The sequence below is a fragment of the Gorilla gorilla genome, chromosome 2, assembly GCF_029281585.2.
Source record: "Gorilla gorilla gorilla isolate KB3781 chromosome 2, NHGRI_mGorGor1-v2.1_pri, whole genome shotgun sequence".
In the NCBI taxonomy this organism is placed as follows: domain Eukaryota; kingdom Metazoa; phylum Chordata; class Mammalia; order Primates; family Hominidae; genus Gorilla; species Gorilla gorilla.
In genome coordinates this window covers 194,937,257-194,951,645 of record NC_086017.1, presented here as the reverse complement: position 1 = coordinate 194,951,645, position 14,389 = coordinate 194,937,257, and the positions used below count along the sequence as shown (strand labels likewise).

Here is a 14,389-nt window from a genome sequence, read left to right as displayed (position 1 = left end):
TAATTTTAAGTTAGGATAAACAGGCGTTAAGTAAGGGTTAGTGTAGAATTTAAGCACGTCATTTTTGTAATCTCATCGGGCCTTGATTTCATTAGTTTAGGCCCTCCATTTTATAGATAGTGGTTCCCAGACTTCCCGGCTGCCTCCATCTCCTGGGTCTTTGTTAAATAACCTTAAGCAAGCTCATTTCCCCCAGTGTGTTCAGTTCACAGAAAGCTTTAAATCAGAGCTATACAATATGATTGTCAAGAGTGAGTTTGTTCTGTCTTCTTTGCAAGAATGTAGCACGGAACCACTTCCTAGCCATGGTCTTGAAGATGGTATCGTTTCTTATTTCAGTTAGGAAATTCTCATGCATGAATCCAGGTCCCTAGATGCTGCTAACGTGACAATTGGTCAAATTTTACTTACCTCTCTGTTTGTAAAATGTACTTACTTAATACAGTATAAAAATTAATTTCTAAAATCTCTACATTTAGAAACAGTATATCAGGCAGTTGTGCTGTGATGTAGTGAAAAACACTGAGCTTGGCGATAGACCCAGGTTCAGATCCTATTTCTACTACCAGCTGAGTGATGTTGCAAAAATGACTAAACCTCATGATACTTACCTCCTCATGACAAGGGGTTAAAGAAAGGACTAAATAAAAGCATCTACCACAAGCCCCAGAGTAGATGCTTAATTAGTGTTCATCGAATACTTATGTGTGTCTAGTCCTTCAAAAAAAGAAGCTGAGCATTGTGTTTGGCTTGTAAGATAAGTGTATAGTTCTTTCCCAAGCGCTAGTTATGTTGTAGTTACAGAGGGTCTGTTTCAGATACATTAATTCCTGCTCCATAGGAGGTTTTTAAAAATAAGCCACGTTGACTCAAATGGCACTGAAGCCAAAGAGACTTACGGGATCATCCAGTCTGTTGTCCCACCCCAGATATTCTGATTTCGTGTGTCTGGAGTACAGCCAGAGAATATACTCTTGGGAATGAGTCTTCATGTTATACTTGAGGAAAATGGTAACTGAGAAGTAGAGTGAATGACTGTGTCGCTCAGCAGATCATGTAGCAGATCAGACTTTTCATCCCCTGTAAAGTCGCTGAAATGATAGGCAGGAGAAGTATTCATGCCTGTACCCTCACAGTGATCCAGATTGAAAGCCGACACTGTTTATCTGTGTAGAAATCAGAAATGAAAACCATTTTCATGGCTGGATGTGGTGCTGCACGCCTGTAATCCCAGCTACTCAGGAGGCTGGGGGACAAGAATAACTTGAACCCGGTAGGCAGAGGTTGCAGTGAGCCAAAATTGTACCACTGCACTTCAGCAGCCGGGGCGAAAGAGTGAAACTCTGTCTCAAAAAAAAAAAAAAAGAAAAGAAAAAAAAGTAAACCATTTTTATACCTCACTTAAATTATTGTAATGTGACTTGTTTTTCAGGTGTTATTTCCAATTTTGTCAGTTACGTGGGTAAAGTTGCCACAGGAAGATATGGACCATCACTTGGTGCAGTAAGTATTTCTATTGTAAATTTTTTTAATTTAATTTTTAAATTTACTTTGAAATAAGTTTAGACTTAGAAGAATGTTGTAAAATTGATAAGAGGTTCTCATATACCCTTCACCCTACTGTTAACTAACATCGAAACCAAGAAATTAACATTGAAACAATACAGTTGACTAATTTTCAGTTGACTAATTTAGAATTTATACATTTGTAAAGCTTTGTAAATGTCCGCCTGTAGCTTTTAACCATTGGTCATATATAGATGTTTACCAGAGCAGAGTATATCTCAGAACAGTAAGTGTGCAATCCTCGTAAACCAGACAGCCTAATCCAGTATTGGAAGATTCTAATTATAGATTTGAATCTGGTACTTTATCCTCCTATTTAGTCAATATTGGAGTGCCTACTAGGTGCTATGCTAGAGCCTGGGGATACAGCCGGTGAGCAAGATGATCACGATTATTTGTGTTGGTTTTAGAAAGTGGGGAACAACAACAACAAAAAAGGCTCCTGCCCTCAGAGCTCTTATATTCTGGATGCTTAAAAAAAAATTTCTTAGGCTGGATGCAGTGGTTTACACCTGTAATCCCAGCACTTTGGGAGGCCAAGGTGAGAGGATGAGCCCAAGAATTCGAAACCAGCCTGGGTAACATACCAAGATCCTATCTGTACAAAAAAATTTAAAAAATTAACTGGGGGTGGTGGCTCATGCCAGTAGTCTCAGCTACTCAGGAGGCTGAGGAAGGAGGATAGCTTGAGCCTAGGAGGTTGAGGCTGCGGTGAGCTGTGATTTTACCACTGCACCCCAGCCTGGGTGACATAGCAAGACCCTGTCTCAAAAAAAAAATTTTTTTTTAAGTGTGTTTTGAGGCTGGGTGCAGTGGCTCACACCTGTAATCCCAGCACTTTGGGAGGCTGAGGTGGGCAGCTCACTTGAGGTCAGGAGTTCAAGACCAGCCTGGTCAACATGGTGAAACCCGTCCCTCCTGAAAATACAATAATTAGCCAGGTGTGGTTGTGCATGCTTGTAATCCCAGCTACTCGGGAGGCTGAGGCAGGAGAATTACTTGAACCCAGCGGGTAGAGGTTGCAGTGAGCTGAGATTGCACCACTGCACTCCAGCCTGGGTGACAGAACAAGACCCTGTCTCACAGAACAAGACCCTGTCTCAAAGAAAAAAAAAATTTTTTAAGTGTCTTTTGAGTTTAATGGCAGATTTCTGGGCACATGGAAATCTTTATGTAATATTTCCTTACACATTCAGTTTGTACATATTTAAATACTAATTCATTTAAATGCATTCAAATAGGGAATTTCCTGTTTAAAGGAACTCTAAAAAGGTTCAATTTTGAAAAGAATTCTTATGTAAAATAACCATTCCCTAATTTGTATGTTCCCCAAATTTGTTTACACTTAATTTTCCTAGTGAGGCCTGTATTCTGTCCTATGACTACATGCTTTCTTAAGCCCCCTTTTTTTCCTTCGTGGAATGTTTATTTTCTTTATAAAATTTCGCTCTGATATAATTTATATATTTCAAATCATATTGTCTACCTCATTCAACAGCTAAGCACCTAATATATGAAGGCAGTGAAGACCACCAGGATGAATCAGAGACTCAGAATTCGAATTTAGCTGGGGAGAAAACATACACACATCTAATACACACTGAAAGGAATGAGGATTCTCTAGAGGACTTTGGGGGCTCTAAGAGTGAAGAGACCTTTCTAATTAGCTGAAAGGACCTGCGAGGGCATTTTGATGTGCTCTTGGACAGCTGTTGTCCTCATCTTATAGATAAGAAACTGAAGTGCAAAATTAATGAAGTATGGCAATAAGGTATTTGGAGTTAGAGTGGGGGTGAATCCTGGTTCTGCTACTTACGTGTGATTTCTAGGACATATTACTGAACTTCTCTGAATTTCAGTTTCCCTGTATAAAATGGGGATCACACCATCTGTTTCTGAGGTGCAAAGCAAGTACATTTAGAGTGCTTAGCACAGTAAGAAGCACGTGGTAAGAAATGTGGACATGGTAGTTCCTGTTCAGTCATCAAAATCCTACAGAGCCATGGTAGGATAACATTATCCCCAAATATCTTAACGAATCTGTGATTAAAATTCAAGGAAATTAAATCACCAGCTATAATGGCATTTTTAATGAGAAATCTGGGAAAAAAACACCATTAACAAAGTTGTGTTGTTACAAAATGTAAAGCGTTAGTCCTCTTGGTTTAGTGAGACGTTATAAGATGCAGGGGACAGCCAGGCACAGTGGCTCACGCCTGCAGGCCCAACACTTTGGGAGCCACGGCAGGAAGATCACTTGAGCCCAGGAGGTTTGAGACCAGCCTGGGCAACATAGTGAGACCTCATCTCTACAAAAAATTTCAAAATTAAGCCGGGCATGGTGGCATGCACCTGTAATCCTACCTACTCAGGAGAGGTGGGAGGGTGGGAGGAATGCCTGAGCCTAGGAGGGTGAGGCTGCTGTGAGCCATGAGCATGCCACTGTGCTCCAACCTGGGCAACATAGCGAGACCCCACCTCAAAAAAAAAAGAAAAAGAAAGTTGAATGGGACTGTTAAAATACGTTTGTAAATTACTGTATTGGTACTATCCTGGATAATTTTTAAACTTTTCTGTAGAGACAGGGTCTCCCTATGTTGCCAAGGCTGGTCTCAAACTCCTGGGCTCAAGGGATCCTCCTACCTGGGCCTCCCAAAGTGTTGGGATTACTGGTGTGAGCCACTACACCCGGCCAATTGTCTTTTCTTATTCAAGTTGAGATTTTTCTGGTTCTTGATATGATGAGTGATTTTTCAGTTGAAGCCTGATCATTTTGGATATGATGAGACTTTGGATCTTATTGAAATCTACTGTTTCAGTAGTCTTCCTCTGACACTGTTCTGATGAGGAGAGGGGGTGCCGTGACTCATTACTGCTGGGTGTAGGAGTAGACGTCCAGGTTCCTCACTCAGCAGCCTTTGCCTCCTGAGTGATAGGGGCTCTTGTCACTGCAGGGCAGGGATGGGAGCTGAGGGCGTGCAGGCTACCTAGTGTGCCTCTGCTAATGTCGCTGTGGCTAGGAGGAGCAAGGGTGCTTCTTTCCACTGACACCGCCTGTTAGGCGTATTGGGATGCCTCATTACAGTGTGGCAAGGGTGGAAGTCTAGGCTCTGCTCAGCCTTTGCTGGGCACCCGTTTCTCTAAATATTGTCTAAAAGGTCTCTTTTGCTAGGCTGTCTTTTTTTGGTCCTTGACTAGAGAGAACATGTTGAGGGATGATCGATATGAGGCCAAAAGAAAGCCCAGGGAACTCACCACCACAACATTCATTGAATCTCAGGCTTCCTAGCTGCTCCGCTTTCCTCTCTCTTCCTTTCAGAGTCCTCTTACATTTGTTTCATATGTAACACCCAGGGTCTTTAGCTGTACTTAGCTTTTGTAAGCAGAGGGAGCAGATTCGCTTAAATTATAATACCAAAAAAAGTTAAAAAACATAAGTATGATAGATTTGAAGATTATATAGATACAGAAAAATGTTTGTGAGCTCAGGCGCAGTGGCTCACAACTGTAATCCCAGCACTTTGGGAGGCCGAGGTGGGTGGATCACTTGAGGCCAGGAGTTCGAAACCAGCCTGGCCAACATGGTGGAACCCCATCTCTACTAAAAATACAAAAATTAGCTGGGCATGGTGGTGTGTACCTGTAGTCCCAGCTACTTGGCAGGCTGAGGTGTGAGAATTAACTTGAACCTGGGAGGCGGAGGTTGCAGTGAGATCGTGCCACCGCACTCCAGTTTGGGCAATAGCGAGACTCTGTCTCAAAAAATATATGTTTATGAAATAAGTAAAAAAAATCAGATGTGCATATTGATTACAGGTATGTAACCAGTACATAAAAATATTGATGGAGAACAAAAGACCTTCACCTCTTCCCATGGACCCACACCTCTTAGGTCTGTTGGATCAGGGTTCATGACTCACTGTACTTAAACTGTGTATGAATGTGAGCGTTTTCTGAGAAGAGAAGGGTTCATTTTCATTAAATTCTTTCTGACTCGAAAAAGTGAAAAAAGTCTCTCTGCATGGGAGTAAGCCCAAATATTTGTCAAAAAACAAGTTGTGATTTATTCAGACATATAAATATTTAAATTTATATAAAAGCCACATCAAGAAAATTCTAGAAGGATGATGGAACTGCGTATGTAATAATTACAATAAGTTATAATCACAAAAAAACCAGCCTTCCATGGAATTGTACAGATAATGACAATTTTTTTTAACAGATGGAGAATAATCGTCTATGGAATCGTAGTTTAGAAGAACTTCATAGAATTTTTTTTTTTTTTTTTTTTTTTTTGAGATGGAGTTTCGTTCTTGTTGCCCAGGCTGGAGTGCAAAGGTGCGATCTCGGCTCACTACAACCTCTGCCTCCCGGGTTCAAGCGATTCTCCTGCCTCAACCTCCTGAGTAGCTGGGATTACAGGCATGCACCACCACCATGCCCAGCTAATTTTGTATTTTTAGCAGAGACTGGGTTTCTTCATGTTGGTCAGGCTGGTCTCGAACTCCAGACCTCAGGTGATCTGCCTGCCTCAGCCTCCCAAAGTCCTGGGATTACAGGTGTAAGCGACTGTGCCTGGCAGAACTTCATAGAATTTTAATGCTCTTTCATATCAACTAATCAAATTATATTTGCTTCATTTTGGGGAAACGTGTAATTTTGATTTGTTTTGGGGTTTTTTTGAGACAGAGTGTCACTGTGTCGCCCAGGCTGGAGTACAGTGGCTCACTCTTGGCTCACCACAACCTCAGCCTTCCGAGTAGCTGGGACTACAGGCGCCCACCACCACGTCTGGCTAATTTTTGTGTTTTTAGTAGAGACGGGGTTTCACTATGTTGGCTAGGCTGGTCTTGAACTCCTGACCTCAGGTGATCCACCTGCCTCGGCCCCTCAAAGTGCTGGGATTACAGGCGTGAGCCACTGTGCCCGGCTATAATTATAGTCTCTTGCACAGAAGCCAGCTTGGTCAAAATTCAGGTCTTCTTGGGTTCTCCTTTTGAGGAGTGTTCATGCTGTCCTTCCATCTTGCAGTTACCCTGACTTCTAAGAATGCAACCCGAGCTTGTTTCCCTGTTGAGGCCACTTGGCAGTTATATGAGGGACTGGGGACATCTGAGATCTCTGGGACTCATAATAATTTTCTTTAAAGTTTTAGTAATTCCCCAAATGTAAGATAATCTTGTATTCTGAAGCAACCCGTCACATAGGAGACATTAAGAAAACATTGATTAAGAGAGGTAGATGCTATTTTCCAGAAACAACCCTTTTTATATGAAAAGGTAGGAACCTTTCTTTTTAATGATAGGGGCTTCTTTCAAAAGTTATTTTGCTCTTAGGTGTCTTTTTTTTTTTAAACGTCTCATTCATAAATAATTAAAAACTTATGGAAAGTTGCAGGAAATAGTACAGAGGACTCCCATAAAGTCTTTTTTGTTTGTTTGTTTTGTTTTGTTTTGAGACAGAGTCTCGCTGTTTTACCCAGGCTGGAGTGCAGTGGGACAATCTCGGCTCACTGCAACCTCTGCCTCCCGGGTTCAAGCAATTCTCGGGCCTTAGCATCCTAAGTAGCTGGGATTATACGCATCCGCCACCACGCCCAGCTAATTTTTTTTTTTTTTTTGTATTTTTAGTAGAGACGGGGTTTTACCACGTTGGTCAGGCTGGTCTCAAACTCCTGACCTCAGGTGATCCACCTGCCTCGGCCTCCAAAAGTGCTGGGATTATAGGCGTGAGCCACTGCACCCAGCCCCATGTAGTCTTTTTAAAAAGCAGGCAACTCAGGTTTACTAGTTAACATGCAAAAAACTGCACATATTTAAAGTTTGGTAAGCTTTGACATGTAGACACCCGTGAAACCATCACCACACTCAAGATCATGAACATATTCATCCCAAAAGCTTCCTAGTGGTCACTCCTTCCTGCCCCTCCTCTACCCCTGGCGACAACTTATCTACTTCTAGTAAAGATAAATTAGTTTGAAAATGGAACCATACAGCATATACTACTATTTGTTGTTGTCCTGGCCTCATTTACTCTATATAATTACTTTGAGACTCATCCATGTTCTGTGTATCAGTTTATTCCTTTATTATTTTTGAGACAGGGTCTTACTCTGTTGCCCAGGCAGGAGTGCAGTGGTGCAGTCATAGCTCACTGTAACCTTGACCTCCTGGGCTCAAGGGATCCTCATGCCTCACAATGTGCTGGAATTACAGGCGTGAGCCACCATACTGGCAATGTTTTGTTTCTTTATGAAGATGAATAAAGATTTCACATGAATTTTTTAAGATGAAACATGCTTCATGCATGCAGGTTTCTTTGGGCGTATTCATGCCCACTCCCTCTGGTTGGAGCTTTGTCAGAGAAGTGTGAGCAGTTCTTTCCTAGGCCATAGGTGAAAGATGCGCATGACACGCTTAGCACTGTCCTTGCGGATCATGAGGCACATACATCTTACTGCCCCATAGTAAAAATTCAGTCTTTCCAAGCGATTACTGTTGTGAAGGACATTTAGTTCCTTCACCTATTAGTGGGGACCTAAGTAACTGAAAGCTTTTAAGCTTTGTGCTCACCTAGAAATGTGCAGCATGTAAACTTTCTAGAAAATGTGCTGCTCTTTAGACCTTGTAGCCACTAAGCAGTTGCATATTGAGTTTCCCATTCTCCCTGCTGTGTTACTTTGCAGTCTGGTGCCATCATGACAGTCCTCGCAGCTGTCTGCACTAAGATCCCAGAAGGGAGGCTTGCCATTATTTTCCTTCCGATGTTCACGTTCACAGCAGGGAATGTAAGTATTTTTATGAAGTGCAGTTCTGGGGATAGTGGTGATGTTTTTATGTTGAGTGGGTTCTTGCCCTTAAGTTAGAAATGTCAGTGCTGGAGCAATCACAGTTGTGCCGCTTGTTTCTTGCTGCCTTTCAGGCCCTGAAAGCCATTATCGCCATGGATACAGCAGGAATGATCCTGGGATGGAAATTTTTTGATCATGCGGCACATCTTGGGGGAGCTCTTTTTGGAATGTAAGTTTGAGTGTAATTGATTGCTAAACTATTTCCTTGGGTCATGCCCTCCTCCTACCCCAGCCTCACCCCTACCCCCCATCCCCATGGCAGAGACATTGAACTATGCAACGGAAGCAGAAGCAGGTGGGCTTGGGAGGGTGAGGAAACCTCAACATGGCTTGCTTTGGGTTTACCCAGCATACCTGGCTCATTGTAGAGACAGTCTGTGCCTTTACCCTACGCTTAACCTTAAGTTGCCCCAACTCTTGGCCTGTTATTCCCAGCCCCCTCTTAGAAGACTGCAGCCTGGCCCCCAGTCTGTGCTGACATCTTTTTCCCCTTCAGACTTTCCTGCCCTCCTCTCCCCTGCCTGGCGTCCCACCCTGCTACCCTGACCTCTGTCTCGCCAGTGCTATTTAGACATGCTGAGTTGGCGGAGCCATTGCTCTGTATGACTGGAGTAGAGGCCAGTGACTGCAAACCAATGTGGACCACTTACTGAGTACCCGCTGTATGCAGGCACCAAGCTAGTTCCCTTATGTTATACTATTACTACTCCCATTTTACTGATGGGAAACTGAGGCTCAGACATCATCTTCCCCAGGCCAAACAGCTCTTCAATAGCAGAGCAGAGCTGTAAACCCACCTCTGTAAGCCCTTTCCACCCCCACCACACCATATGGAATTGGTTGCTAAACTGCTTCCTTGGGTCACAGCAAATGGCATTGTGGCTACAAGACCTTCCACGTGTGCTTCAGACGATGGGGTTTTGCCTAGACTAGTGCTTAGTAGCAACTGTATCACGGAAACACGGTCAGGACTCTTGGCGTCCATCTGATCGTGGGAGACCCTTCAGCATGAGTCTGTTGAGCTGGATCCTCTTGGGGCCTGTCTTTTCTTACATCAATGTTGCCTTTTCCCCTTACTTGGTTTTTATTTTGTTCCATGACAATGGAAAACTTAATTTTTTTTTTTATTAAAAAGAAAAATCTATTCTGGCCAGGTGCAGTGGCTCACGCCTGTAATCCCAGCACTTTGGGAGGCCAAGGCAGGCTGATCACAAGGTCAGGAGATCGAGACCATCCTGGCTAACACAGTGAAACCCTGTCTCTACTAAAAATACAAAAAAATTAGCCGGGCGTGGTGGCAGGCGCCTGTAGTCCCAGCTACTCGGGAGGCTGAGGCAGGAGAATGGTGTGAACCCAGAAGGCAGAGCTTGCAGTGAGCCGAGATCACGCCACTGCACTCCAGCCTGGGCGACAAAGTGAGACTCTGTCTCAAAAAAAAAAAAAAGAAAAATCTATTCTAAGTGAAGCAGTTTTTCCCAGTAGGTGGCAGAACTAAATGCCATTATGCCATTTATAATTTTAAGTGATTAAAGAGGAGTAGTATGTAGTATATGCAAGGTCTAGCTCTAACAGCAGTGCAGTATAAATAGTAGAAACTGACCTGATATTACAGTATGAGAAACATGCAGGGGTTCTGTTTTGTGAGCTCTAAATTTATCTTCCGTGTATACTTCAAGGCTCTTCTCCCCAGTAGGTTTTTATTCATCTGAACTATAATTAGGTGGCCTTTTTCCATTCTGAAAATAATTGGATCAAATGCATTTTAAAGTCCAGGGTCTGAAAGGCGGAGGAATCCTTTCTCTTTACTGTTTCTAATTTAAACTCCTTTTCATTTACTAGATCTCAGTCATGTCCAGAATTCATCTTTTCTAAAAGCTTTAATCTAGATTTAGAAATCTAAAATCTTTTATTTATTTTTTTTTCGTTGAAGTGCCCTGATTTTGTTGGTGGTAAAGACTCCATTAGTATCCACTTATACATTTCCCTGACTTTGCCTCTGACCAAACCTTACAGTATTCACATTGTACTGTTGCAATAATAATAGCTAACATATTAATACGCTGAATATTTGCTGTGTGCCTAAGCTAAGGATTTAATTCTCTTAAAATCCTGTGAGGTATTTTATTTTACAGAAAAAGAAACTGCTTAAAGAAAGTAACTTATCCAGGTCACACAAGTAACAATTGCAGAGCTGGAGTTTCAGATGAGGGCTGGCTTGCGCTGCCGCTACAGAAAAGAGTGCCCTAGAAATCGGTCATCTTGCATTTCCCGATTTTAGTTTAGCCAAATGAAAAATTCCTTTTGGATTTATGAGTATAATCAGACAGTATACCTGTGAAATTAAAGTATTTGACTCTTTGCTTGAAATAAGTAGGTTAAAAAGATTTGGGTGGCCAGGGACAGTGGCTCACGCCTGTAATCCCAGCACTTTGGGAGGCTGCAAGTAGATCACTTGAGGTCAGGAGTTCCAGACCAGCCTGACCAATATGGGGAAACCTCGTCTCTACTAAAAATACAAAAATTAGCCGGGTGTGGTGGTGCATGCCTGTAATACCAGCTACTTGGAGGCTGAGGCAGGAGAATCACTTGAAGCCAGGAGGCGGAGGTTACAGTGAGCTGAGATCACGCCACTGCACTCCAGCCTGGGCAACAGAGCGTGACTCTGTCTAACAACAAAAAAGATTTGGGAAAACACTTTATTAATGAAGAGTTCCTGACAAAGTGATTTTTTTGGGGAGAATTTTTATAATTGCATTTGAATATTAGGGTGCTCCTTTTTCTCTCATTCTAAATTCACCGGAGACTTAAGCACAGAGAATTTTTATTACATGCCTATTAATTAATGTGTATAATCAGATTTTAACTATATTTAGTGAATATTAAGATTCAGGTACAAATCAAGCCCTTTATAATTAAACATACACATTCAGAACATTTTTAAAATATTAAAACATTAAACTGCTCTTCTCACCCACTCCAAGTCAAATAGCATTTTTTCAGTCAGGTGTCTGGGAGCTCGATGCAAGATAACACAATCTGGTCTCTGCCTCAGGGAACATGAAATCTGTTTGGGGAAGCCAGAGCAAAAATAAAGGTTTCAATAGCAAGCTCTCACTAACTGCCCCTGGAAATCCACCCCACCTCCTCCAGGAAGCCTTTCTCTACCCCCAGTGCCCTCAGGAGCTTCTCCAACGCAGACCCTTCCCAGAGCGCAGTGTGCTCCCCAGCTCACAGGAGATGCTCCCTACACGCTGCAGGAAAGTCCAGTGCCTGCAGCACAGGCTTCAGCAGCAGACTCGGGTTCTAGTCTCAGTCTGCTGATTCCTAGTTGTGGAACCTGAGCAGGCGAAGTTACTAAACCTCTCTGTGCGTCAGCCTCCCAGGCTCATTGCTTCAGGCCACAGTTAGGCTGTGTGAACAGAGAGTGGGGATGGGAAGTAGGTATCTTAAAGCGGGGCAGAGTTTGGATGAGCGGGCCACCCTTCGTATAGTTAGGAGGAAGATGACGGGAGGCATGTAAGCTGGGATAGCCATCCTGAGTCAGTGCTAATTCTGACACTTCAGAACATCGAGTCAGTCTGACCTGCGAGTGAGCTTTCATTTACCACTTAGAAACTATTAGCACCTTGGACAAACTACTTTCTTTCAGACCTGGTTGCTTCATGTCTGCGATGGGAAAACTGATACTTAACTTGCAGATAGTGGTGAATCAAAAGTAGTATATGTGAAGTACTCACACACTGCAGAGCATTCAGCCATCGTCACATCCTTCTTCTACCTTTTACATATTGTAATATGAAAGCTAAATCATTTCTCGATGTGAGTCAGTTTTAATCGGCTACATAGTGAGTGGCATTCGATTTTAAAAATGTCAACTTGGGATCTGTCACCATGCTACTTACCATTTGTATGTCACACTGTTTGAATGTCGGACCTGGTTTGTTTGTTTTTCTCCAGATGGTATGTTACTTACGGTCATGAACTGATTTGGAAGAACAGGGAGCCGCTAGTGAAAATCTGGCATGAAATAAGGACTAATGGCCCCAAAAAAGGAGGTGGCTCTAAGTAAAACTGGGATTGGACAGTAGTGGTGCATCTGGTCCGTGCCGCCTGAGAGCTCCAGGAGACATCGGCTAGAGTGACCATGGCTATGCTCCCGTCTGGAAGATGCCAGCATCTGGCCTCCCACTATTTTCAGCTGTGTCCCCCAGTCCGTGTCTTTTTAGAATGTGAATGATGATAAAGTTGTGAAATAAAGGTTTCTATCTAGTTTGTAAGCAGATGTGTGTGTTCTCTCTTGAAGGGGCCGACACGGCTCTGGCATTTTGCTTTGGTTGTTGCATTGACATCATTTGAGCCAGGACCTGGGGAGAGTGCACGCTGAAAGGCCTGATCAGAACATGAAGGCGCTGGTTGCCTGTCTTTGGACCCTCCAGCGCCTCTGCTTAGCCTTCACTCTTTCTTGCCTCCCCCTTCCCTGGGTTGGCTGCACATAAAAGTCAAGAGTATCCCCTCTCCAGCATGATCTGAAATAACAGCTGCAGTATTTTCTGAATTTTCAGGAAAGGTAGTGTTTTCTGGCAGTGAGTGGCATATACAAAAAGCTATTTTCAGCTTTTGCTTTCTAGGTTCAATTTGTAGATAAGAGGTAGAAAGAAGTGACTTGGGTAAATTCAGACTTGAATCTGAGCCGAATTTTATCTTCTGTTTGAAAGTGTATGTTCTAATTGAAGCGTCTTACTGAAATAGCAGATAGTGGCTGTCGTCGTCACAGCCTCACTGTTGTGGAATTCATGTTACCCTCGTGATTGAGAATGACATCTAGGAAACGCACTTTGAGAGTTTGTTCATCTTGAAGTGATTTACAGGAGAATTTTTAGTCTTTTGATGGCCTCAAAATGTTATACCAAGTCTTGCAGCTTTGTCCTGGGAGGATCGAAGGCCCTGATTTCAGCCTCCTGTGGCCGATCGGACTCAGGTTGTGCACCGTGGGGGATGGGAATGGCGGCTTTGGAAAAGGAGTGGGAGTGGTGCCCACCTCACCAGGCAGGTGAGAACTGCATGGCAGCACGCGCCCAGCATATAGAAATTGTCCAGTATTTGGCAGTCCTTCATATCCTTCTTCCATCAGGCTGGACTTGTTTCTACTATGATTTACAGTTATTCTTCCCAGGCACGGGATTCTATTCTAAACTCGTATCACTTCTAGGGGAGAGAGTTATCTTAGCCATCATTTTGCCAGCGAGGAAACGGCACACGTGGTGTAGGGGCACTGCCCAAGGTCACAATGCTTTGCTCTGACATCTGCTAACAACTCTGCAACATAGATGAGGCAAGATGCGTTTTCCAGAGATGGGATAGGAGGCTGAGTTCATAGGGACATTCCCTCTAGAGCCCAACATTAATTCACATCGTGCTTTGGGCAGACCAGGCAAAGAGGCAATGAAGACATCTCTCTGTCCCTGCTTTGTGACTGGGAAAAAGAAGTCCCTGTAGCACCTCCTGGTCCCTAAAACCCCTCAATGCTGGAGCCTCTGTGCATGGCCTGGGGAGGCCAGAACCTGGCTGTGGCCGGAGAAGCCTTGCTGTCCACAGCCCCCTCCTGATTGCCCACGAGGGTGCTTCACTTTCTCCTCTTGGCTTCTCTGGGGACCCGTGATCACTGCCTTCAAGGCCATGCACTCCCTGGCCCGTGGGCCTCTTGGGCTGTGCCGCCTCCACCGGCATCTGAAGTGTGGGGTACCTAGGAACATGCCGTGGCTGCCGTCTCCCTCATTCCATACACTTCTTGAGTGGGTGCACTTCCTGAAGCCTCAGTTATCTGTGAGGATTCTGAGCTCCAGACCCACAGAATCTCTCTGTACTCTTAGTAAATGTGTCTACTGCAACACACGCATGGTTCCAGGCACTGGGACCACCCCCCGCCCTGCACAGGCCCCTCAAATAGCACTCGGCTTAAGGAGTGACACGAGC

General features: G+C 43.7%; 2 protein-coding genes across 10 annotated transcripts in view; one reads left to right on the top strand and one right to left on the bottom strand.

Annotated features, from left to right (window-relative positions):
• Positions 1 to 14,389, top strand: part of PARL (presenilin associated rhomboid like) — a 58,701-nt gene that overhangs the window by 43,120 nt on the left and 1,192 nt on the right. For 2 of the 8 annotated variants that reach the window (XM_004038084.5, XM_004038085.5), the window contains 4 exons: positions 1,433 to 1,503; positions 8,252 to 8,353; positions 8,488 to 8,585; positions 12,374 to 12,693. In XM_004038084.5, coding sequence (XP_004038132.3) covers positions 1,433 to 1,503; positions 8,252 to 8,353; positions 8,488 to 8,585; positions 12,374 to 12,485 — 383 coding nt within the window. In that variant the 3' untranslated portion in view covers positions 12,486 to 12,693. Of the gene's footprint in view, positions 1 to 1,432; positions 1,504 to 8,251; positions 8,354 to 8,487; positions 8,586 to 12,373; positions 12,694 to 14,389 lie in introns of those variants that run through there. The other 6 variants (XM_019024365.4, XM_019024366.4, XM_055381982.2 and 3 more) reach the window with 3 other exon arrangements.
• YEATS2 (YEATS domain containing 2) overlaps positions 11,221 to 14,389 on the bottom strand; it is a 132,102-nt gene continuing 128,933 nt past the window's right edge. For both annotated transcript variants that reach the window (XM_055381973.2, XM_031009024.3), the window contains exon 31: positions 11,221 to 11,480. In XM_055381973.2, the coding sequence (XP_055237948.2) occupies positions 11,465 to 11,480 (16 nt within the window). In that variant the 3' untranslated portion in view covers positions 11,221 to 11,464. The remainder of the gene's footprint in view (positions 11,481 to 14,389) is intronic.